This window comes from Pygocentrus nattereri, chromosome 10, assembly GCF_015220715.1.
Source record: "Pygocentrus nattereri isolate fPygNat1 chromosome 10, fPygNat1.pri, whole genome shotgun sequence".
Lineage (NCBI taxonomy): Eukaryota > Metazoa > Chordata > Actinopteri > Characiformes > Serrasalmidae > Pygocentrus > Pygocentrus nattereri.
The window spans coordinates 14,795,357-14,822,711 of record NC_051220.1 but is presented as its reverse complement, the minus strand read 5'-3'; the positions used below and the strand labels follow the sequence as shown (position 1 = coordinate 14,822,711).

The 27,355-nt window shown below is 39.7% G+C and overlaps 1 protein-coding gene across 8 annotated transcripts in view; it reads left to right on the top strand.

Annotated features, from left to right (window-relative positions):
• The first annotated feature begins 3,865 nt into the window (after positions 1-3,865).
• The window catches only part of togaram1 (TOG array regulator of axonemal microtubules 1), an 81,911-nt gene continuing 58,421 nt past the window's right edge, over positions 3,866-27,355 (top strand). For 3 of the 8 annotated variants that reach the window (XM_037541875.1, XM_017713800.2, XM_017713798.2), the window contains exon 1: positions 4,539-6,659. In XM_037541875.1, the coding sequence (XP_037397772.1) occupies positions 5,634-6,659 (1,026 nt within the window). In that variant the 5' untranslated portion in view covers positions 4,539-5,633. Of the gene's footprint in view, positions 3,953-4,535; positions 6,660-27,355 lie in introns of those variants that run through there. The other 5 variants (XM_017713801.2, XM_017713799.2, XM_017713802.2 and 2 more) reach the window with 4 other exon arrangements.

Genomic DNA, 27,355 nt, shown 5'->3' with positions numbered 1-27,355 from the left:
TTATGTACTTGGGCCTACACATAAATCTGATCAAAATTAAATACCTATCTAATAATTATAAAACCCAGAATCATTAAAATAAATATATATAGTTTTGGAATGAGACTTGTGTAGTAAGCTACTCTTAGATTTTTGCATCATGCTTTGTTTTGGCAGCAGTGTTGGGTCATGTTTTGGCATCCTGTCAGTCATAGTAATACTTTATTTGATCTCATTTGGTTTTGTCTGGTGATTTTAGGCTGTACTGTACTACAGCTGACTGTGCATTTTATCCACAAAGTGCGTCCTACTTTCTCAGTCCACTTAAGTCCACCCACACTCACCAATCAAAATAATCAACCGTGTATTGGTTTTGAAGGGACAAAATAGAGAACTCCAGCTGAGGTGTTATTTCTGTTTTCTATGAGATACATGAAAAACAACCTTCTTCGTTTTTTTTTTCATTTTCAATTAATTAAAATCTAGATTTAGGACATGTCTGAGAAGCTGTGGAGGAGCTATGCACATGTTTGGACACCACAGACTGGGACATGTTCAAGGCTTCTACAGACAGCTTAGATGAATACACAGATACAGTGACGTCATATATACATTTCTGTGAAGACAGCATCATCCCATCACGCCCCAGAATCACTTTTAATAATGATAAACCATGGTTCACACCAAAACTCAGACAGCTTCGCCAGCAGAAAGAGGTTGCTTTCAGAGAGGGAGACAGAGTCAGCTACAGAGGTGCAAAGTATGAATTTAGCAGGGAGGTGTTAAAGGCTAAATCCAAGTACAATGCTCGTCTGAAGCAGCAGTTCTATGTTAACGACTCTGCCACTGTATGGAGGGGGCTGAAAGAGATCACCAACTATAGGCCCAGAGCACCTCATTGTTCAGAAGATTTCAAACTGGCTAACGACCTTAACGAGTTCTATACACGTTTTGAAGTCATGGACTCACACCCCCCATCCTCCACCCCCCACACCACAATACACTCAACCACTTTGGATTGCCCACCTGCCCCCTCTGCCCTCTCAGTCCAGGAGGACGATGTGAACAGGCTGTTTAAGAGGCTAAATCCACACAAGGCTTCGGGCCCTGACTCCGTGTCCTCTGCCACCTTGAGACACTGTGCTGATGAGCTGGCCCCAGTCTTCACGGGAATCTTCAACTCTTCCCTGGAGTCATGCCATGTCCCAGCCTGTTTCAAGTCCTCCATCATCGTCCCTGTCCCCAAGAAACCACGCGCCACAGGACTTAATGACTACAGGCCTGTGGCCCTGACGTCCGTAGTCATGAAGACCTTTGAACGTCTGGTTTTATCCCACCTTAAGTCCATCACCAACCCCCTTCTGGACCCCCTGCAGTTTGCCTACAGAGCCAACAGGTCCGTAGATGATGCCATAAACCTGGCCCTCCTCTTCATCCTGCAGCATCTGGACTCCCCAAGAACCTATGCTAGGATCCTGTTTGTGGACTTCAGCTCTGCATTAAATACTATCCTTCCCACTCTGCTCCAGGACAAGCTCTCTCTGCTCCATGTGCCCGACTCCACCTGCAGGTGGATCACAGACTTCCTCACGGACCGCAGTCAGCGAGTACGGCTGGGGAAGATTGTCTCGGACACGCGGACTTTAAGCACAGGATCTCCTCAGGGCTGTGTACTTTCCCCTCTGCTCTTCTCCCTGTACACCAACTGCTGCACCTCCATCCATGACTCTGTCAAACTGATTAAGTTTGCGGACGACACCACCCTCATTGGACTCATCTCAGACGGTGATGAGTCTGCCTACAGGAAGGAGGTGGACCAGCTGGTGACCTGGTGCAGCAACAGCAACTTGGTGCTCAATGCCCAGAAGACAGTGGAGATGACTGTGGACTTCAGGAAAGCCACAAGCCCCCTGCCCCCCCTTATCTTTACCGACACCCCCATCACCACTGTGGACTGTTACCGGTTCCTTGGCACCACCATCACCCAGGACCTCAAGTGGGAGCTGAACATCAGCTCCCTCATCAAGAAGGCCCAGCAGAGGATGTACTTTCTGTGGCAGCTGAGGAAAGCCAAACTGCCAGCCACGGCCATCATCGAGTCCATCCTCAGCTCCTCCATCACAGTGTGGTATACTGGGGCCACTGCCAGGGACAGACAAAGGCTGCAGTGCATTGTGCGCTCCGCTGAGAAGGTGATAGGCTGCAGCCTCCCATCTCTCCAAGACCTGTACGTCTCCAGGACTGTGGGGAGAGCGGATCGGATTATAGCAGACCCTTCTCACCCTGCACGCGGACTATTTGATCCACTCCCCTCGGGCAGGAGGCTTCGGTCCATTCGGACCAGAACCTCCCGCCACAGGAACAGTTTCTTCCCCTCTGCCATTGGACTCAAGAACAATATATAATCACGTCACTTACCTCTTTATAACCCTGCCCTGGTCACTTTACTTGAATTGCACTACTCCACGTGCACTGTTGTATATAGTACTGTTGTACATGCCTTTTGTATTTTTATTTTTATTCATTCTATCTATATTTTATATTTACATAGAGTATTTATTTATGTGGACTTAATTTTGCATGCCTATTACTACTTGTTTTTATGTTGCACCTTCATGCCGAAGCAAATTCCTAGTCTGTGAATCCTGTTCATTGACAATGGCAATAAAACTTCTTCTGATTCTTCTGATCAGTGAAGCATTGAACGTACAAAACTAAAGAGCCCTGCTGAAAGAAATCACAGAAACCATTAAAACTTCCTGTTGGTTCTTGGTGGTGTCCAATAGTCTCTAATGGTATTGACGGGAGTATGATTGACTGATTAAAAGAAGAGCAGAACTTGAGCTGGAATTCTGGGCAGCCTCAGCCTGTAACAAGAAGGCCAGACCCCCTCATAGCTGTAGAAGGACTGATGTAGAACTGAGAAACAGGGAGGAGATGGAGTGGCAGTGGGGATTGCGAACCCTTCGTCACGGGAACGGAAAGTGAGGATGTGAATTTACAGAGTATTAGATTAGAAGAACAAGGAGTTTCATCCAAGTTCCTCCCCCTCAAACTTCAGTTATAACATAAGTACATTGAGTGTTTTCCTGATGGGTTTTGTCACATTATAAAGGACCACAAGAGTTTAACAGGTGTTCAGGGACTGACTCCAGATGGATCTAAAGGTGTCCTACAGAAAAATTGGTCTCTAATGGTAATCATTAAGCTAATTCCCATTAGAAAACAAAACTTTTAGGTTTTAATTCTAATGGTTCTAACGGTTTCTTCATCAGTAAAGAGACAGATGCAGAAAACATAACATCTGGTATCTTATTTCAAAAGCATAACTTTGTTTAGAGTCTACTAAAATATTCTTAAAAAGAGTGAAAACTCCCCTTATCTGCCAGAGGCCATATCAGAAGACAGTCAGTGTGTCAGTGTAAGAGGTCTTATATCCTGTATAGGGAATTTTAATACATTGGTGGCCCACTAGGGGGAATCAGCACACTTTGGGAAATAACGTGTATCATTGTTAGATTTGCAGCTTTAAAAGGGCGTCGAGACACGCGATTTTACTGCCACTATTACAAGTAACTAAATTTCTCCTGCACATAATAAAAAAAATCATATGTACAGGTGTCAAAATATTTCGTCTGTATACGATCATGTCTGCCGTCTGCACATGGAAATATTTTGCGCGTGCACACGTTATTTCCGTCTGTACATTTTACGCCTGTACAGTGATGATATTGCCGTCTTTAGGTGTTTGGGCACTATTGGCCTTCATACGCACTTGCGAGATTATAACGACGTATGTCATCGTGACGTCGCCGACTCAAGTAAGACAAAGAAACTAACCAGCATGCACCGTACCAGGCGGCGATCGGTTATGACGTGCCATAATCGGTCTATGCAGCCCGGGGTTAGGTTGAGCACGCCGTTGAGAAGTTCAACGTTATATCCTGGCATTGGCGCTCCATGTTTCAGTCCAGTAAGTGGCGATAATGCACCACATAACAAGCTTGCATACCGAAGAAGACGAAGAATTTTATTTGCGGAATTCCAATTCGTAGGGTCCCTAAGCAGTACTGTTATATTCCCTACACACTTGAGCACTGGATGTCGGTAAAGGAACAGCAGACGAAAAAACCTTCATTCGTAACTGATGTGTAAGCTGTCCTGCAGCTTCCTTTAAAGTGATAAACCATTGTTCAATATGTTGACTACTCCCTGTACAGTTTGAAGTTCCCTTCCAACTTCTGTGGTTTGGAATCACCCTTAATATATCTGAATGCCCTGTGCAGTACACTTTGCAGGGAACTACAAGAGCGATTGGAACGCACCTATATATATATATATATATATATATATATATATATATATATATATATATATATATATATATATATGAATGCCCTGTGCAGTACGCTTTGTAGGGAACTACAACAGCGATTGGAACGCACCTATATATATATATATATATATATATATATATATATATATATATATATATATACACACACACACACACACAAACACGCACACACACATAGGTGTGTGCGTGCGCTGTCTACAACTCCCGCGTTTCCACGCGCGATTTCAGTTGTCCGCGGTTACACGAGCTCGCGCGTCACCATGGAAGCAGTCGGTTTGTGACATGATGCGCCATTTTGATTCCTAACATCATTTGGAGTAGGCAGCAACGGCGACAGAACTAACCGTGGACCAAGAAGAAAGCCTAGAGAAGTTTCTAGTTTTCCACACGTTAAAGGACAGTTTGAACTGTAATTTTAAAGAAAAGGCGCTTTTTGTGCTTGTTTTTATCGGAGGCCATGCTCGTTGTAAGGATGCTAGCTAATATCTAATACATGTGATGCATGAATGACAGAGTTAAGTTACGGCTTTTTCGTTACATGATCGTTTTTTTCCATCATTATGACACGTTGAATTGACGGTAGATAGTAACAAGCTGCTAAGGTCCAATATTGTTTGCCCGATACAAGCAACCAGCCCCCCCCACGCCTTTTTTTATGATTGAAACGGTTGCTATAGGCTCAACTGTACAGCCGGTGGACATTTTTTATAGCTACATAGGATGGTTCTTTGTTTGTTTGCTATATATTTGCTACATCTATACTTAGTAGTTTCATTTCTGTGCTGGCTAGGCACGTAGGTAACGCACTTAACTAGTTGGACGGGTAACTTTGGCTAGCAAGTTGAATCTTGGATTAAACACAGTGTGGAATACTGCAGTGCCTTAGTTACAAGCTCTGAAGATTGATGTTACCATTCATCGCAGTGAAGAGTTAAAGATACGCATGATTTTATTTGAGGTACGCTCTTTTTAACCTATGTAAATTTCTTTGCCCCTATTCAGTGTCAGAGAGTATTGATTTTTAGGATTACCTTATAGTTCATCTGTTTAATCTCGCATTTGTAATTACATTTTTCTGATCTATTTTTATTATAGTGCCTTTATTAAGCTATGATATAACATTATTATATGCTCTCATGTTATGCATGCCTTACGTGATCAGGGACAGTTCATAGTGAATCTTTCAGCTCTTAACAATGTGAATCATTTAAAATCTCAACAAATGTACAGATTCATATCGATGACCTGCCACATAGAAACCTTGGCTTTGGCCATGATCTGAGGAGTACAATCAAAAATGATTTATGGGCTAATACCACCAGAACTACATGCACAGCTCCTTGATTATGAAAACTTCCATAATCGAACAAATGGGGTAGAAGAGCTGAAAACCATTCTTTCCGATCTGGACTTGAAAACTGTTTCCTCTGACAGTATTGTGGAATTCATCCACTTTTTACATAGACTTTTAGAAGATACTAACTTTAAAGTCTTGTATGGCACTCTACAGGTTATCAGTCTCCTTGTTCAAAAATTGAATTACAGTGTGGACAGATATTATAAGCAGATTGTGTTTGTGGCTCTCAAAACGTTGGGAGACACACGCATTGTTTCCCGGAATGAATACATGAATGTTTTTAGGCAGCTCATGAGGATTGTTGGTCCACAAAAGGTTTTGGATCTTGTAATTGGACACCTGAAGCACAAAAATTCCCGTGTTAGAGAGGATGTCCTCAACATCATTACAGCTGCAATGCTCACACATCCGAGGAAAGACTTCAGCATCCCTGATCTGTGTTTTGTAGTTGCTCCTTTTCTTGCAGACAACAAAAAGAGGGTCCGCCATGCAGCTCTAGAGCTTTTTGCTGTTTTTGATTACTGCCTTGACACAGGAAAAAAGCAGCCACTCATGAAGGCCATTGACAGGGTCGAGCTCACTGGAGATATGGAGGGGCTTATGGCTGCTGTACAGGCACGGAGGGCTAGGCACATTCTTCCTCGCCTGTCCGCAGATGGCATGGTAGAATACGCACTGGTTATCCCTAAGCCTGGTCAGCGACGCAGACCCCAGTTGGGCTCTGGGGCTGATCTGGACTGGGTCCTCAATGGAGGGAGAGTTAATAGTGCTAGAAGCCTCCGAGCAGAACTGGACTCGAATGGGTTGAATGGCTACGGCAGCCTCGGATCCCTGACAGATGACCTACCGTTACACAGGAGAACAGTCAGCGCTGGGAAAGGGAAAAACAAGCTGCCCTGGGAGAGGTCAAACCTCACAGTAAACCTGCAGCCCAGCAGTGCATCAAATGGAAAGTCACTTGATAAGGTAGGTGTTTAGCTCATGCTATCAATATTGCATGAACAAAAAAGAGCAATTAGGAGAGAATGTATAGGACAACATGAGAAAAAAAATCTGACTTTTTCTGCCTGGGTTTTTGTACCATGTACTTGTCACTTAATTTTGACCATTTCCAAATTTTTTCTTTGTCTTTAAAAATTATAATTAATTATCTTTGTGCAGTATTGTTGCGCTATTGTGCCCCATTCAAAAAGCAGTCCTGAAACACTGGTTATATCTCCTGTGAATGGACAGGGTTAATCTGCTGTAGCCCGACTAGGCAGATGAATGTAAATGCATTGATTATTTTGGCTTCAAAAAACAATGATTTCAAAATGTTGTTTTCGTGATATGGGCCCTACAAGAGAACCCCAAGCACTTTGTCTGCCCATACAATATGCTAATATAATAAGTTAGTGGTGAAATGACCCATTATTGCTGTTAAGCTGCAAATGTCACCTCAGTGAGAGCATTTGCAGAGTGCACTTGGGGTTGAAAATTACTCTCCACTCTCTACTACACTCCCTGAAAATTTGCTTAACTCCCTGTTAGCCTGCTGACCAGGGCATGGAAAGTGTAGACTGATCAAAAAGGAATGACCAAATCACTGCAGGGTCATCATTTATTGATTGCTTAGGGGGTGCAATTTCACTCTTTTTTATTATTATGCCTTGCTTCTTTGTTTAAGGTCTACAGTTTAGTGTATAAAGCTGTTCTTTTATGCAGCTTTAATATAACCAAATTGATGTGGAAATATGGGGAGCCAGTACAATCATTGTTTACCTAGAAGAGATGTAAACTATATTTAAAAACCAAAAGTCTGAATTTAAGGACTGGTGTGGATACAGATAGATGAAGTTATTAACCATCAGTCCCACCTCTTTCTGTTGTGCTGAATGTAAAATAAAGGCAGATGCAATTTGAAGTTCTCTTGTGTTAGCTTATTTGTTTCTGTCCTATAGTTGATCTTTGTAAAAGTAGGAGATGTTAGCTTATCTCTTATGCTGTGTTGGAATGAGTATGGTAGTTGAAGCATGCTGCACTGTTTTTTACTGCTCAATGCTAAGTCATATAATTAAGCTCTAGTTATTGCCTTTGAATTTAAGTTTGGAGCAAATGCACATATGTGTGTGCATGAGGCTCTGCATGTTTGTAACATAAGCACACAAGTTGGTGTGTAAACCCTGCATATATGATGATTGCTCTGTTTCATCTAGTTGGTTATTTTGAGTGAATTTGTCTTGTGAAGGGTATGGTGGCCAATGATAGCATCCATAGAGAGGTTATGTAGGTTACATATACTGTTATGTAGGATATATCAGTAATATACTATACAGTGTATTTCAGTGCATGTAGCAAACATAACCAGTAGTTACCCATGTATGTGGTCATTAGAAATTTTTTTTAAAGCAGTCTCAAAATCTGGACTGCTCACACCGCTAACTGTACTTTAAATTTCAAGTGCACATGGCAATCCAAATACTGCATTATAAAGTGAGGCTGTGCATGCATGTATTTGCACATTATTGCAGACCAATTCTGAACATTTTGAGAGTTCCTATGTAATTACATGTGGGCAATGTGACTATATTGTTATTGGAATACCTTTTGTTATTGTCACAAACATGCCTCTCTGTATATTTCATGAATGTGGCTCATGCTTAAAGAACTCTGATTAGCTGCATGTTTCATTAAATAGAGAACATAAGTCTTGTTTAACTGGACTTAATGTAGCACAGAATGTGAAATGTTCAGTTTTTTTAATCAGTTGAAACTCATTGTGTTGAGTTTTTGATGGCAGTTTTAAATGTGACATTTCTAATGAATTGTGTCTGTCTATCAAAATATTGTCGTATGTAAATTTACTGTGAAAAAGACTAAGTATCGTAATGTTTTTTTGCCACACACTTCTGTATTGTACCAGCCAGTAACAGAATCTGTTTGAGGAGTGTTCACTGGAAGTACATTTAAAGTGGGTTTGACTGTTTAGAGGGCTGTTGTTGTCTTGTTGGGTTAGAGTATGTTTTTGTTAATTTGCCTCTTTGCCTGGGGAGTAGCAATATTGATTAATAAAAGAATATACTTTATACCTTTCAATATTATATCTACCACTATGGTAGATATGTTATTGTAGTGGGCTCACCTTTCCAAACTCAGGTGGTTTGAATTAATATATATGCCCTAGGGGTGGGCGGGATTGTTTCTTTGATGCATTGTGATGCAGATGTGAATGATTCTGGATTGATCCACAAATGTCAAAAGTCAATTTTCTGCATTTTTATTTATAAAGTAATGTTAAATGAACACAAAGGGTGTGGCGTGCATGAAATAAAAACACAACTGGATGAGTAAGAAAGGCACCCTCTCCATTAAAAGGTCAGGAGTCGACAACCCAGATGTTAAAAAGAGCCATTTTGTTTTTTCAACAAAAATAAAACCACCCTGGGAGCCACAACATTTTATGTCCAGTATGTCCAAGTATAGGCTAGAAAATATAAACAAAAATGCAGACATACTTTGCTCTGATTTAAGCTTTAGCTACAGCCACTTTCCTCCCATCTCTGCCAGAAAAAGTAGAATATTTTTTATTTTTCTTAAAAAGTAGAATAGTTTCTTTAAACCGTTCTCTCAACTTTCGACTGTTTGACTCTTTTCGACTGTTTACTGAATGTAAATGCGGCACCATTTAATGTGAAGCGGAAAAATTTAAAAGAAGAAGCTGACTTCATCTTCCTCAACTTCTTATTGTTTGACAGTCTCGCATTGCAGATTTTCAACTGCTGTACAGGAAACCAACTGCAGTGCTTATTAATGCGAATAAGTTAATTCATCTCCAAATGTTCGTATTAAATTTTTCTCTTTGCCTTTTTGTCAGCTACTAGCTGGCGATACTGTGTTGATATGTGACCCTCAGTCGGCTCGCTAGTTCTCAGTTGTTAAAAACCATGGCTTTCATGCAATATTGCATACAGCCCTTCTGAAGATATAGTACTGCCACAAATAAAAACTCTACATGGAAAAAAGATGCATCAAGATGCATCGATAATCGTTGTATAATCGCATCACAGCCCTCTGTATCGTAATCAAATAAAATCATGAGGTTTCTAGAGATTCCCACCCTTAATATGCACCAAATTGGGATGGTTGATTTTATGGATAGGTTGCTGTCCATCATTCCTGATCTAAATTCACACTGATGAATTCTTGGAGGTGACATTTTGTTATGAATCTCACACTAGATCGGTCAAACTTGACATCAGCAGTAGCCTCAAAAATGGCATCATCATTGTCTTCCTTTATTGATGAAAGTGGTTGTGTCGACCAATGGTGTGAACTTCATTCACTCTCATTCAAGAGCCCTTTTTTGTGTTCTCAAGTACATTGTTCTTTTTCCCAAATTGACTATTTCTTTGTCAATTGCAAGCTCGTAGTGAACAATACTTATTTCAGACTATGCTGTACTGCATCTTAGTCAATATCAGAGAGATTGCCCTCAGTGGCGTTTTAATCCAACACTAGGGTTAGGGTTAGGGTTCCAACACTATTTTCAGAGGAGAATTTCTGAACAAATCTCAGATTCCATTATTTTTTTCTCGCACATTAATTGAATTTTTTGACTAATACACCAAATTAGGGACACTTATGGAATTTTATGGACTCATCCAAGACATTAACAAGGTTTTAAAAAATTACTACTACTATACTACTATATACTTTGGATGGCCAGGTTAACATTACTGGTATGCACGTATTCATAAATAAACTAGCACTGGGTCGGCTGATTACCTTGGGGGAAATTTCTAAAGCTGTTAGATTCTTAAGTAGTAGTAAATCCCCCGGACCACACTGGTTTTCAATGGAGTTTTTAAAGAAATTTGACAACCAACTGTCTTCTCTTTTGCTGGAGGTGTTTAATGAGTCTCTAAGAAGAGCTTCTATGCCCCTTCCCTGACACAGACAAATATCTCACTTTTTATTAAAAAGGATAAAGAACACATGTTTTGCAGCTCATATCATCCCATCAATTTGATTTATAATGAACAAAAAAGCTTAGCTAAGATTCTGGCCAAACGCATTGAGACTGTCCTCCCATCTATTATATCAGGGAACCCAACAGGATTTATCAAAGGGAGGCATTTACTTTCTAATATCTGTAGACATTTAAATACATTATATACATCTGATAACTTGCAGATTCCAGAAGCTGTTGTTTCGCCAGCAAATCCCGCATTTGTAAAAGTGGGTGACAGAACAGGACAAATTCTATTTTTACTTATGGAACCTTTCCTTGCCATTTTTTCTCTGGTACACAGTAAAAAGATTCTTAGTTAAACCTAAAAAATGACTTAATGTGGTAACAAGTAAATTAAAACTTTGTGTCCAATTTTTCCTAACTAAACAATTACTTTGAATGATTTTTTTTTATCTTAGTAAATTGTAAAGTTGAGTACAGCTAATTCAATTGTTGCCACAAAAGTAATATTTTTAGGTAGACCTGAAGAAACTTTTTACAGTGCAGCTAAAACAGTAATGTAATACAGCATCATGCCATAAATCTGTGTTGTATAGTTTATTTTCATTTTGGACTAATGATAGATGACAGAAGATGCAATGTTAACAAAAAATGCATTTCCTCCAGGTAATGAAAAAATACAATTTTTATTTTTAAAAATTAAAAAAAGACTAATTTCTCTTCTCCTAGCAAGCTTATTTTTGGCATTTTTCTTATTATATTGTACATATTGTAAACAAACTGTTGTTTCCAAATTATTTGAAAAACTTACTCAAATTGCATTAAAATTAATTTCAAAAACACTGAAATAAAGTACTTTATATAAGTCATCATTTGAATATAAAGCACAGAAACTGCCAATCTATTACATATATCTATTATAGAAAACACAATGAGTCAGTCACACTACATGATAATCGGTCACACCACATGATATTTTCAAGTTCAGTAAAAATTTACCAGCACAGAATTGGCCACCGAAGGAAAATAAGTTAGCTTTCCAGAAAAGGTAACATTGAAATTTCTAATGAAAATATACATTTGTAGAAAAATTTAATATCTATTATTTATTTGAGGTCATACCACATGATGTACAAAAGTGGCAATGACATGCCAGCCGTTAAATTTTTTTTTTTTTCCCCCCAAATTTCAGAGAGACTTACAAATCTGCTTGCTGCTTTCATGGGTCCTTGGCAAACTGCTATATGATGCAGTCTCCTGTTTTTGAGTTGGTTTTAACATAAATGTCCCAAAGTTATAATTTCTTGACGTGATTTTCATAAAATGGACATTGGACAAAGTTTGTTTGTATATTATGATGGAAATAAAATTAGAAATGCTTTGCAGTTTTGAGCACAACAACAAAACACTTTGGAAATCATGCTAAATGGCATAAAAAATAAAAATGAATAGATTTAGAGTAATTTCAAAGAATGTTTCAAAACAGCAGTCTAGGCCAGACGGTCGCACCACATGGTATTTTGACCCTTTAAGTAAGAAGAATATTATAATTAACTAATATTTTTTTGAAAAGTTAGAGATATGTATACTTAGATATGTGGGAGAAGTATTACACATATATAGTACATTTTTATGCATGTAACCTTTTTTCATCTTAAAATGAAAGAAATGCTGTCAGACACACAATTTTGGCATCACGTCATTGACCCGTGTAGTGTTGTTTTGTGTTCATTGTATAAGATGAACATGCTGTTGTTGTTGTTGTTGTTGTTGTTGTTGTTGTTGTTGTTGTTGTTATTAGGGTTCAAGCACGCAGTGCATAGAACCCTATTGTTATTGCTTGGATTTTGGTTTAACTTATAAGTTGTCTGACCAGTGGTAGGATGGTCCCCCCTTTAGATGTGAGTCTTGGTCCTCCCGAGGTTTCTTCCTCCTCCAGCTCTGAGGGAGTTTTTCCTTGCCTCAGCGCTCACGGGGGTTCTGTATATTCTGTATATTATGTTCAGTGTTTTGTCTGATTCTCTGTGCTGTGATTCCCATTTTTGTAAAGCTGCTTTGTGACAACATCAGTTGTAAAAAGCGCTATATAAATAAATTTGATTTGATTTGATTTGATTTGATTTTTCTTCTTATTATTATTCTTTTTCTCCTGAAAGAGTGATTGTGGAGAAGAGACCGTAAGCCATCCAGACACCAAACTTGGTGGGTAGGTGTAGTTTGAGTGCATCTCGTCAGGCAGCAAAAATGACCCGATTGGCCAAAGGGGGGCGCTATAGAGCACCAAAACACGTTTTGCTTCATAACTCCTAAACCAAGATGTGCACAGACAAAATTCTTTTTGTGGCTCATTCCTTGGGCCAAGACAAACAACTTTGCCGCTGATACCATTTAGCTCCGCCCACATTAAATTTTAGCTAATTTGCATAATATGCTAAACCTACTTTCCTAGTCCTACAATTTTCACTCAATCCTCAATTTTCTGGTATCAGAAAACTCGGGAGGGTCTGATTATCAGGATTCAGGATTTATAAAAAATTTGGATTTTATTAGGATTTATAAAAAATTTATATTTGCAAACATTATGTCTGCCATATGCTAATTAGCCCTTATGGCAAAACTCAAAATTCACTTAAGACTCTATAACTCAAGAATTCTTTAGCCAAAAACATTGAACCTTTATATGTTTATTCATGACAAGATTCTGTGGATGCCTGTCAATTTTGGTGGGCATATGTCATATGTCATATGGGACGGGGCAATTGCCAATTAACTGTTTCTCAGCATCCATGCATCCGATCAAGCTGAAACTTGGCAGGCATCATCTAGTACACGTACTATAAGTGAATCTTGAAGGCCAATTTGATACATTGAAATTTATGGCCACCATCAGCCAATCAGCATTCAGCAGGCCTTTGACAGGCTTAACATTGACCAATCATCATGAAGCTTGACTTGTGTCTACATGTATCCACTTCCTAACAAACAGTCTAGTTTCAAAGGATTTGACCACAGGGGGGCGGTATACATAAAAATAAACTTATTGTTACATGTCATTACTATATTAATACAATTCTGATATAAATTCTATATGAATCCAATGTAGTACGTCATGTCAAACAATTTTGCAAATATGTTAAACTTCACCGTTTTTTAGTAATCCATAACTGTTCAAAAACCATACTTTTCGAACTAGTCTCTGGATTTTCACCCAAATTTATCGAAATTGGCCTAGCATAACTCTCAGGCATCTCTAGGTAAATAGTCATAAAAAAAAACGTCTATGGTTTTAGTCCTTGATCAATAATGACATCATATTGAGGCCTTTTGACTGATTCTGACCAAGTTTCACTGAGCTGCTCTACACCTAAAGGGCCCATTATCACTGCATTAGGCCTCTCTATGGCCTACATCAAGTCAATGGGTTAAATACTGAACCAGTCCACTATGCAAGTGGTACTGTGTGAGAAATGCTGCCAATGGTCATGTAGTTCTGACATCTATGTTGAAAACCTGAATGATGTTCTACAAACCAGTGTAGCTCAGTACATATGAATGGAAACTTATAATGTGGGTAAAGACCTCTGCTTGCTGTTTATGCAAACTGAAGGCATTTTGATGAATTGACAATTTCTGTTCTATTCGCTCGGCCTTTGAACAACATACAAACAGCTTGAGGCCTTTTTACGCCTGATGGGCTAAACTGCTGAAGGGCTGGTACTGCTTGTACGTTCTTGAACCCGCTCATCGCCGCTTGCAGCTATATTTCTTATTATTGCCCTAAAACGGAACGCACAGCCCAAACCATAAGCCCTACAGACTTGAAAATTGGTCAATAGGTAGTAGTCCTTCCCGCTACTGAGGCGCAAGAAATCAGCCCAGTCGGCCACAAGGGGACGCTATAGCGAAGGTCAACGCGTTTGGGCCTATAGTTCCTAAACCAGATTTTTGCCAGACATGGCACATTTTTTTCTAGGTTCCTTGGGTCCAAATAAACCGCTTTTGTATTTGGACCGTTTAGCTCCACCCACTTAGATTTTTCACAATACTGCATAATATGCAAAACCTACTTTTGCAAACTGGTCTGCCAATTTTCGCCCAATCCTCATGTATTTAGTCTCAAAAAATTCAGAAGAGCCTACACATCAATAATTATCAAAAACATTTTGAGGCATCATGGCTGCCATATGCAAATGAACACGTCTGGATAAATTCAAATTAATTCAGAATTAATTGAAAAATCTGTAACTCAAGAATCGTTCAGCCAAAAAAATTACAAACTTGATATACACATTCGGCACAAGATTCTGAGGTAGTCATTGAATTTTTATGCGCATATGTAATTAGGGGGCGGGGTTAATGCTACATAGCTGTTTCTCAGCATCCGTACATGCTATCAAGCTCAAACTTTGCATGCAGCATCTACTCCCCATACTACATGTGATATTTTAAGGACAATTTGATACATTGAAATTTGTGCTCGCCATCAGCCAATCAGAATTAAGCAGGGTTTTGACAGAATTATCATTGACCAATCATCATGAAACTTGAATGCTATCTACAAGTATCAATTTCCTAACAACCAGTCAAGTTTCAAAAGATTTGACCACTGGGGGTGCTATTCATAAAAATAAACCTATTATTACATGTTATTACTATATTATTAGAAAGTTGGCAGAAATTCCATATGAGTCCACTGTAGGACATCATACCAAACAATTTTCCCAATATATGTTTATTAAACTACTTCACAGTTTTTTAGTAATCATTAACTGTTTGAAAAGCATGCTTTTCAAACTAGTCTCTGGATTTTGATCCAAACTTTTGGAATTTGGTCTAGAATGATTCGGGAGCCTCTGTAGGTAAATAATTATCAAAAACATGTCGAGTTTTTTACTCAGTGTTGTGTGGATAAATCAATTAATTACTGCGTTCATGGTATTTCTAGCTTGATTTGCTATAACTCAACAGTCATTGGCCAGATCATCTAAAAACTTGAAAGATGTTTACATACTGTGACTCTTGGGGGGTATGCTACTTTTGGTCCAGATTGTCCTTTAGGGGGCGCTTTAGCACTCAAAAACACCTCAAAATCAATTATATTGCTATTACAATGTTATTACAAGGTAGATCAATAAACAATTGGTGCTATTTGACTCAGTTCACTCACCTGAACAACTTTCTAATTGCATGTCATGTCAAAAATTGTACGGCTTGTCTGGTATTTTGCCTTATTTGTTCAAAGATTTCACTATACAAAGGCTTATTATACAAAGGTCAAAAGGTCATTCTGACCAAAACCTGGTGAACGTCTATGGTTTTAGTCCTTAATCAATGCTGATATCATATTGAGGCCTTTTGACTGATTCTGAACCAGTTTCACTGAGCTGCTCTACACCTAAAGGGCTCCTTATGACTGCATTAGGCCTCACTATGGCCTACATCAAGTCAATGGGTTAAATACTGAACCAGTCCACTGTGCAAGTGGTACTATGTGAGAAATGGTGCCAATGGTCATGTAGTTCTGACGTCTATGTTGAAAACCTCTTGGATGTTCTACAAACCAGTGAAGCTCAGTACATATGAATGGAAACTTAGAATGTGGGTACTTGCACAATACTTCAAAAGGGAGAACTATTAGCATTTAAGTTCTTTTTTTTATGTTACATACATATGAAGTAAAGGCAAGTGAAGGAAGTAAGCAGGAGTACTGTGAGGCTAGTCGCATAGGGAAAAGAATGGTGGCAAAGGCTCAGGCCTATGATGAGCTATATGAGAGGCTGGACAGTAAAGAAGGAGTAAAGGACATGTATCGTTTGGCTAAACAGAGAGATAGACCTGGAAAGGATGTACAGCAGGTTAGGCTGATAAAGGATAGAGAGGGAAATGTACTAGTGAGTGAACAGAGAGTGTTGAGTAGATGGAAGGAGTACTTTGAAGAACTAATGAATGAGGAAAACGAGAGAGAGAGAGAGGAGGACAACGGGGGGAGAGAGTGGATCGGGAAGTGCAGAGAATTAGTAAGGTTTAAGTGAGGGCAGCTTTAAACAGGATGAAGAATGGAAAGGCAGTTGGTCCAGATGACATACCTGTGGAGGTATGGAGATGTTTAGGAGAGAAGGCAGTGGACTTTTTACAGATTGTTTAACAAAATCCTGGAGAGTGAGAGGATGCCTGATGAGTGGAGAAGCAGTGTATTGGTCCCCATTTTTAAGAGCAAGGGTGATGTGCAGAGCTGCATTAACTACAGAGGTATAAAGTTGATGAACCACACCATGAAGGTATGGGAAAGAGTTGTTGAAGCAAGGCTAAGACGAGAGGTTCAGATCAGTGAGTAGCAGTTTGGTTTCATGCCCAGAAAGAGTACCACAGAGGCAATTTTTGCGTTGAGAGTGTTGGTAGAGAAGTACAGAGAAGGTCAGAAGGAGCTACATTGTGTCTTTGTGGATCTAGAGAAGGCATATGATGCCAAGAGAGGAACTGTGGTACTGTATGAGGAAGTCAGGTGGAGCTGAAAAGTATGTTAGGGCAGGACATGTATGAGGATAGTGAGACAGTGGTGAGGTGTGCAGTTGGAGTGACAAATTGTTGCAAGGTGAAGGTAGGGTTACAGTGGGGAAAAAAGTATTTAGTCAGTCACCAATTGTGCAAGTTCTCCCACTTAAAAAGATGAGAGAGGCCTGTAATTGACATCATAGGTAGACCTCAACTATGAGAGACAAAATGAGGAAAAAAATTTCAGAAAATCACATTGTCTGATTTTTAAAGAATTTATTTGCAAATAATGGTGGAAAATAAGTATTTAGTCAATAACAAAAGTTCATCTCAATACGTTGTTATATATTCTTTGTTGGCAATGACAGAGGTCAAACGTTTTCTGTAAGTCTTTACAAGGTTGGCACACACCGCTGCTGGTATGTTGGCCCATTCCTCCATGCAGAGCAGTGATGTTTTGGGGCTGTCGGCGGGCAACACAGACTTTCAACTCCTTCCAAAGGTTTTCGATGGGATTGAGATCTGGAGACTGGCTAGGCTTGAAATGCTTCTAACGAAGCCACTCCTTTGTTGCCCTGGCAGTGTGCTTGGGATCATTGTCATGCTGAAAGACCCAGCCACGTTTCATCTTCAATGCCCTTGCCGATGGAAGGAGGTTTGCACTCAAAATCTCACAATTCATGGCCCCATTCATTCTTTCATGTACACGGACCAGCCGTTGTGGTCCCTTTGCAGAGAAACAGCCCCAAAGCATGATGTTGCCACCCCCATGCTTCACAGTTGGTATGGTGTTCTTTGGATGCAACTCAGCATTCACTCTCCACCAAACACGACGAGTTGTGTTCGTACCAACCAGTTCTACTTTGGTTTCATCTGACCATATGACATTCTCCCAATACTCTTCAGGAACATCCAAATGCTCTCTAGCAAACTTCAGACGTGCCCGGATATGTACTGGCTTAAGCAGGGGACACATCTGACTATCCCTGGCGGCGTAGTGTGTTACTGACAGTAGCCTTTGACGTTGGTCCCAGCTTTCTGCAGGTCATTCACTAGGTCCCCCCGTGTGGTTCTGGGATTTTTGCTCACCGTTCTTGTGATCATTTTGACCCTACTGGCTGAGATCTTGCATGGAGCCCCTGATCGAGGGAGATTAGCAGTGGTCTTGTAGGTCTTCCATTTTCTGATTATTGCTCCCACCTTCACACCAAGCTGTTTGTCTATTGCAGATTCAGTCTTCCCAGCCTGGTGCAGGTCTACAATCTTGTTTCTGGTGTCCTTCAACAGCTCTTTGGTCTTCACAGTAGTGGAGTTTGGAGTGTGACTGTCAAACAGGTGGCATTAATACAGGTAATGAGTGGAGGACAGAGGAGCCTCTTAAAGAAGAAGTTACAGGTCTGTGACAGCCAGAAATCTTGCTTGTTTGTAGGTGACCAAATACTTATTTTCCACCATTATTTGCAAATAAATTCTTTAAAAATCAGACAATATGATTTTCTGAAATTTTTTTTTTCCTCATTTTGTCTCTCATAGTTGAGGTCTACCTATGATGTCAATTACAGGCCTCTCTCAGCTTTGTAAGTGGGAGAACTTGCACAATTGGTGACTGACTGACTAAATACTTTTTTCCCCACTGTACATCAGCGATCAGCTTTGAGCCCCTTCTTGTTTGCAATGGATGGAAAGGTTGATAGATGAGGTCAGGCAGGAGGCTCCATGGACCATGATGTTTGCTGATGACAATGTAATCTGTGGTGAGAGTAGAGAGCAGGTGGAAGAGAATCTGGAGAGGTGGAGGTTTTCACATTTACATTTATGGCATTTGGCTGACGCTCTTATCCAGAGCGACTTACAATTTGATCATTTTTACACAGGTAGGTCAAGGCGGTGTTAGGAGTCTTGCCCAAGGACTCTTATTGGTATAGTGTAGGGTGCTGCCCTGATGGAGGATTGAACCCCAGTCTACAATGTCAAAGGCACCTGCACTGTAGAGGAGAGGAATGAAGGTCAGTAGAGAAGACGAAATACATGTGTGTGAATGAGAGGGAGGCAGGTGGAAAGGTGAAGATGCAAGGAGTAGAGGTCGTAAAGGTGGATGACTTCAAATATCTTGGGTCAACCATCCAGAGCAATGGACAGCGTAGAAAACAGGTGAAGAAGAGGGTGCAGGCAGGATGGAGTGGGTGGAGGCGGGTGTCAGGGCTGATGTGTGACAGAAGGATAGCAGCAAGAGTGAAAGGGAAGGTTTACAAGACAGTAGTGCGTCCTGCTATGATGTATGGTTTGGAGACTGTGGCTCTGTCTAAAAGACAGGAGGCTGAGCTGGAGGTGGCGGAGATGAAGATGCTGAGATTTTCGTTGGGAGTGACAAGGCTGGACAAGATTAGAAATGAGCAGATTAGAGGTAGTGCAGTTTGGAGATAAAGCCAGAGAGGCCAGGTTGAGATGGTTTGGACATGTGTTGAGGAGGAATAGTGGATATGTTGGTCAAAGAATGTTGGAGATGCGGGTAGAAGGAGAAGAGGTAGACCTCAGAGAAGGTTTATGGATGTAGTGAAGGTGGACATGGACATGGTTGGTGTAAAAGTAGAGGAGGCAGTGGATAGGGCAAGATGGAGGCAAATGATCCGCTGTGGTGACCCCTAAAGGGAGCAGCCGAAAGAAGAAGACATATGAAGTAAAGGCCCAAAACCCTGCTATACATATCATTGCTGTCATAACATAATCTCTTAGCTGCAGAATAGTAGCTTCAGAGGAGAAGGAAAAAACATTAACTTTTAACTATAAGTTGATTTAACAAGATTTAATTTAATTAAAATATTTTTTCCATTTCTGTTGCTCCATTCATCATGAAGAATTCATGCTGGCTACATTTTTGGTTAAAATATATACTGCATTCATAAATTCAGAATAAAATATATATCATTTCACTGTAAAACATACAATGTAAAAGATGATCTCAAATGTTTTGTTTGAAATTATGCAAAATTAAATAAAAAAAAATAAAGTTTTGCATTAAATTGTTTCATTCAAAGTATTTGACTTGAAGAAATCGAGCCAGTTAAATTGCTTTGATCGCATAAAGGTTGTACAGATAAACATTACAGTGTACAAAGTAAAGAGTGTTGCTTCAATGTGTTAAAATGTTAAAACCTCATTGTTTAAGCTAGAATTGTATGGAGTTAATTTTGTGCCAAAACATTAAAATAAAATAATAAAATCCACAAGTAAAATATATTTCAAATACAAAAGATGACTTTTCAAAAAGATTACTACTCATTTTCACTCATTCATATGTACGTTTTACTCATTTTGCAGATTTTTGGTCTGGTTTGGTTTGGTTTTTTTCATTTTTATACAAATGTTTTCCTCATTTTTTGCTTCTGAAAGCACTTTTGTTTCTGATTTTTCATGAGAACGTAATGTTTAATTACTACTAAAGTCAATTACTACTATCAAGTCAACTTTTCTAAAGTTAAATTTAATGTAAATCTCATTATTTGCTAAATATTTTGGACATTTTGATACTTAATATTTTGCTTGACGATTTTATTTTATTTGAGACTCCATGGAACTGACATAAGTAATATCAAATCACAGTGTAGTTCTTGGGCTGTCATTTAATAGGCATAAATAACTGTGATAAACAGTTTTCCTGTTCATGTTTGTATTGTGCACACATCACTGTGCCTGCCCACTCACACAAATTTCTGCAGTTAAGCAAAGCCAGAAGTTCTTCACAAGAATAAAAATATAAGCAAAGTTAGCACTTTAATTTCACAAACCACGTCTTAATAATGCATTTACTGCTTTTATTTATTTTCATTTATCTGCCTCAACCCAATACCACTAAATTCACAATTTTTTGTTTCAGCATCTCTTATAATTGTAATTAGATGATTGTGTAGTATTTGTAGCAGTCCAAAAGAATATTGTACCAATACATGGAGGCCCAGGTATCAAATGCTTTATTTTCATGATTTGCAAGGTGTCGCTGTTTCTTTCTGGTTAGACAAAGCAGTCTGTCAGGGCTGGTCATTAAAATGTAAATGATAAAGTTTGTGGTTTTGCTTCAAAAAAAAAGAAGTGAGATAATGTGTAAAATTAGTAATGCATAATGTTACAATTAAAGATTCCTATAAATGTCAAAATATCTCTGTAGGCGTATTTGTAAATTTTTAAATGGTGTCTGTTAAAGTGCTTGGGGAAAATGCTTGTAAAAATAGAAGAGCCCTTTTTGGGTCTATATAGAACCCTTTTCAGAAAGGTTCTGTATAGAACCATCTGCAGCACATTCTCTATTCTGAAGAACCATTTCATGATGCAGAGAACCCTTTAATCATGCAAATGGTTCTTTGACTGTTCTATATAGAACGATTTTCTTTACTGAAGAAGCTTTTACTTTAAGAACCCTGGTAGAACCATCTTTAAGAGTGCATTGTGGGGCCTGTAGTGTTTCCTTCCCTGTTTAAATTGTAGGGTTATGAAGTGATTGTACATCAGGCTTTCTTTCCAAGTGTTCCATAAAAGGCTGCAAATAAATAGTTGATGTTTAGATATTGACTGCCCTGATGATGACCCATCTGTTTACCACAGGACTGCCCGAAACAAAGTTTCTCTGTTTTTGTTTCTTTTGATTCAAATGGTTGGCTAAAGTGACCTAAAATTGTTTGATCTTTATCATTTTAACCTTGGCTACCATTAAAACAAAACAAATGAAAAAAACTGTCCCTTTTGCAGCAACTGCTAATTAAGAGCTATGTAAGCTATTAGGACCATGGAGAAATGTTTCCTCCTTGCCCTGCAAACTACCTTCTGTGTTTCTTCAAAACTCAGAGTGGCAGTGGCATTCTTTGGATAAATTTGAAAACATGTAAATAAATCACATAAAACATAATTTTTCTAGTATAATAAGAACCAGAATTTTTAGTTCTGGACAAACTCCTACTCTGTTCTATCTCCCTAAACTATGAATGACTAGAGCTGAATGATTTGGAGATCTTATTTTTTTAATTTTCTAACCAATATTGTGACTGCTGTTTAAATTGTATATTTAAAAAAATAAGGTCCAGGACCGGGTGGCACCAGTTTTGCACAAGTTTGTGTTTAGGTTTGGGCATAAAGTCTTTACTAAGTCCTTAGTTAACACTAGTTAGTTTCAAACTATCCTCTTACTACATTTGGTTGTGTCATAAATCCATAAGTTTCAAGTTTGTTTGTCATTTGCACAACATGTCAGGACATTTATGCATTGAAATGCTTGTTGTGAGGCTCAGATAATCACTCTACAGAAAGTAAATAAAGTAAAACCTAAAAAAACTAATTTAACTATATTTAATAGGGCTGCAGCTATCGATTATTTTAGTAATCGAGTACTCTACTGAAATATCGATTCGAGTAATTGGATAAAACATATTTCCTTATGTAAAGCTCAATTAAAAATACACAAGAGAAAACAAGACATTTCATTTGATATTGATATTTCACAATTGGTTTTCTTTTTTAAATAAGTTATATTTTTAAATTCACAACATACATTTCCAAATTGCAAACACAAATAGAAATAAATAAAACAAAATAGAAGCAAATACCACAAGTAAAAAATAAATTACTTTCAACTTAGGGTTTCTTGTAAGTATCAAAATTATAGGGCATTAAAAAAATAAAAATACATTAAAAAAGGCATAAACATTGGCTTTATATTGTGCATTTTAGCTTCTGAACAGCTTAGCTTCTGGACATCTGAACAGGAACAGGTCCATGCAGTTTCACACATTTCTGCTGTGAGTGCTGTAATAGATTCGAGGCAAAGGCCACTGTGTGTGTTTGTGTTCTTTAAAGGAGCATTTGGTTGCAATGCAGGAAGGTGAGCATATCAACATGCTCAGGGCTTAGGCTTGCCCTCTTTTTTGAAGCAATGCAGCTGAAAACAGACGCTCTGATGGTGTGGATGTAGCTGGAATACACAGCAGAGACCTTGCCAATTCTGCCAATGTTGGATAGCGCACTGCATTCTTTTCCCACCAATTCAGTGGATTCTCCTTCTTGGACAGGGGATGTTCTCCAAAATACAAAAGTATAAATTTTTTTTTGTTAATTTACATTTTGGAGTACAGTTATTTCAGTCATCATCTGTATCAGTATGATTTTTCTATCCAGTATAATGCCTTATTATAAGCCTAAGTACTTCATAGCACATCTTCAGGGAAGGTAAAAAATAGTCCTATAAAGTGATCTGAAATTTGTTAAGATTAAAAACAAAATTATTTACTTACATCCTGCTCTGCAGCATTTAACTGCTTCTCCTCATCTTGGTCTTCATCACTTGGGGTGGTGTCTGAGTCAAAGAAAGGTGTAGCCTCCTTGGCATATGCTGCTGGTGCTTCTGTGCTAGATGTTCTATGGTTACTTGCGGTGGGCTGCCTCACTTGCTGTTTGGCAGCAAGTGCCATGGCTCATACTGCATTTTGGACCTTGAATACTTCATCAGCAGGCAAGAATCTCGAAGGTTTTTGAAACCTGGGATCCAAAGCAGCAGCAAGCAGGGTGATGTTTGGAGATTCATGAGTAAACTTAGTTAGTTCTTCCCATCGTTCTGTGACCTGTTCTGCTGCATGTCTGAAATGACCTCACAGGTGCAGTCTCAAGTTCTGGCTTTTGTATGTTCTGCTTAAGTTTGTGCACAAGATGTGAAAGTGCAGAGAGTGTGACTTATTGTTGTCCACTCAGGTACACTGTAGCTGATTGAAGGGGCTCAAGGCCATGGTTCAGCTCCTCAATCAGGTTCCAGTGTTCAGGTTTGAGGTCCAGGTAATGTTTCCCTCTCTGAGTCACTGCTGGATCAGAGAGTGTGGCAGTCACCGGCCATCTCTGTTCTTGTAGTCTGGACAACATGGCGTAGGTGTTCCAGCGTGTACAGACATCTTCCACCAGCATGTTCTCCTTGACATTCATTTATTTCTGCTTGTCCTTCAACTTGGCACATGAAAGTTCACTTTTTTTGAACTGTTCAACAAGGCTTCTTGCAGCCGCGACACACTTTGGGATAGCCTGATGAATCCTCAGAGAGCTTTGAACAACCAAGTTTAAGTAAGTAAGTAAGTAAGTGATACTGTTTTGATCCCACAACCGGGGAAATTCCATCTCCGCATTTAACTCATCCATGCAAGTGAAACACCACATACACACTAGGGGGCAGTGAGCACACTTGCCCGGAGCGGTGGGCAGCCCTATCCACGGCGCCCGGGGAGCAATTGGGGGTTAGGTGTCTTGCTCAAGGACACCTCAGTCATGGACTGTCGGCGCTGGGGATTGTACCGGCAACCTTCTGGTCACAGGGCCAGATCCTTAACCTCCAGCCCACGACTGCCCCTTTAGAGTGTGCCCTGCACAACGCACTGATGACCATCCGAACCTTTCTTGCGAAATCTTCGATGCTGCCACAACATTAGCGCCATTGTCGTGGACGACAGCTTTGATTTTCTCTGCTGTAATGTCAAATTTGGTTATAACCTCCTCAATCCATTGTGCAATATTTGCAGCTGTATGTCTCTCCTCAAGGGGCATCGTTGTCAGGCAGTGTGACACCATTTTCCAATTCTTCCCAAGATAGTGGCATGTCTCCCCCATATAAGCTTCTGTTGCGATGCTCGTCCAAATATCAGTTGTGAGCGTAATGCTCTCAGCCTCTTGCAGGGCCTGTTTCATCTTGGCTTTGACACCTTCATACTTTTTCTCCATTTGTTTTGTGAAGAAAGTTCTTGATGGAAGCTCATAACTGGGGTGGAAAGTTGAAATCATTGCTTTAAAACCAGCATCCTCTACCGTGCTCAGTGGGCGCATGTCTGTGACCATCATGTTTAAAATGCTATTTGTTAGCTCAGCTGCTTGCTCGGGTCTACATAATGGTGCTTTGTAGATAAATTTGTCCATCCGAGACTGTGATGATGATGATTTACTAAAAAAAGACCATAAATAATAATTAGTTAATTGACATCACTAAGACTAAATGACATAATACAGTAGGTTCATGGCTGTGCATTTATGAACCCTAAAATTGACATTGGGGCACATTAGGCACTAGTGGTAATTGATTTTATCCATCAACTAAGAGACACAGTATCTGAAATTATCTTTTTGTCTCACTAGCCAAAAGTAATCATAGATGAAAAAAAATCAAGCATATAGTTTCCGACCAAAGTAACTTTAGTTCAGCTAACTTTAACATGTATTTATTGTTTAGCTATCTTCTTAACTCCACAGCGCTGTGTTTACTGATTACATAAAGCCTGTATTAAGTCGAGAACATGTCTCCGTTGTAATAAACTAGCCACACATTCGACAGTATTCCTAATAATCAGCATTCCACAGGGCTCTCGTTATGTTATTATGGTACATTAATGTTAATCTCATTGATTTGTTAAAAGTTAAATTTACCTTGTCTCCTTGGCTCCATTCCGGGTGTCTTCGGCTGAGATGGTGCAGCATTGAATATGTGCTGTTGTGGTAGGCAAGGACTATGTTGCACCGAATACATGTCACTGTGTTCTTGCTGTCGAGCCTAAAATGCTCCCATACTTTTGACATTTTCTCTTTTCCAATTGCCCTTTTCTTCTCGTACGTTTTCGCTGTTTTCCCTTGCCACTTCCATATTCCCTCAACTAAAAACCTCTGCTGCGTCCACCTCCTTCTTCTTGCTGTGCGTGAGTGACGTAAGCGTGTTGTGCCAAATTGAGTACCAAAAAGTACTCAGTGCGAAATACTACGCTCTGAGTTTTAAATTAAATAAAACGATTCCTCGAGGCACAGAAAATTACTCGATCAATTTATGTAATCGAGTAACTCGAATTACTCGAGTAATTGTTTCACCCCTAATATTTAATATACACAAAATATGGAGACAACATACATTTTAAAGTGACTTAAGAGACTGTGTTATTGTTCTTTAAACTTAGTTTTAAAGTGTTATTAGCCATAGCAGAGATCATATGATACAATAATAATGCTGACAAAGTGACTGAGTGAAAATGGTAGTTGGGGAAGGACCCACAGCTTCACAGCTTGTTCAGAAGCCTGACAGCCTGTGGGTAGAAACTGTTCATTAACCAGGTTGTTCTAGCCTGTATGCTGGGAAATTTCCTGATGGTGAAAATGCTGTGTGCTGGGTGGCTGCTGTCTGACCAGATCTTATTGATCTTCCTGAGGTAGCGGGACTGGTAGATGTCCTGTAAGGCTGGTAGTTTGTTGCCTATGATGGCCCTTCAGGCTGCTGTACCAGACAGTGATGCAACCTGTGAGGAAGCTCTCTAAGGTGCATCTGTAGAAGTTGGTTAGGATCTGAGGAGGTAGACCAAACTTCCTGAGCCTATGCAGGAAGAAGAGACGCTGAAGGGCAGATCTCACAATGGTGTTGGTGTGGATGAACCAAGTGAGGTTATCAGTAAGGTGTACACAGAGAGACTTCACACCCCGGTCTGCCAGTCCAAGGGTACTGTTCTGAGGTCTATGCAATATTGCAGAGGCATGTTAGCCACAACAGCCCCACAATATCCAGAGCCTTAAACATCTTCAGACTAATCTCATCCACCCCTGGTACCTTGCTACTGAGGAGCTTGCCAACGACCTCAGTGACCTCCACCAGGGAAATGGGACTTGACATGCCAGAATGACTGAAAGTCTTTTTCCATGGCTTCACCAAACTCCTCCCATGCCCTGGATTTTGTTTCTGCCACCATTTCGGCTGCCACCATTTTTGCGTGTTGGTACCTGTCTGCTGAGTCAGGAGTCCTTTGGGCCATGCAGTCCCTAAAGGCCTCTTTCTTCAGCTTAACGGCCTCCCTCACCACCGGTGTCCACCAGTGGGTTCTTGGGTTACCCAAGCTTCATCCAAGTGGTCCAGAACATATGGTCTCAAGTCAGATGAAATGACAACAAAGTCGATCATTGACTTTTGACCCAAGGAGCTCTGGTACCACGTACACTTATGAACATCCTTTTGTGCAAACTTTGTGTTTGTTATGGACAATCCATGCCTGGCACAGAAGTCCAATAATAATTCACCATTCGGGTTTAGATCGGGCAGGCCATTCTTCCCAGTCACGCCTCTCCAGGTCTCACGGTCACTGCCAATGTGAGCATTGAAGTCTCCCAGTAAGACAATGGAGTCTGTAGGCAGGACCCTTTCTAGAACCCTGCCCATTCACATACACCAAGTATTCAC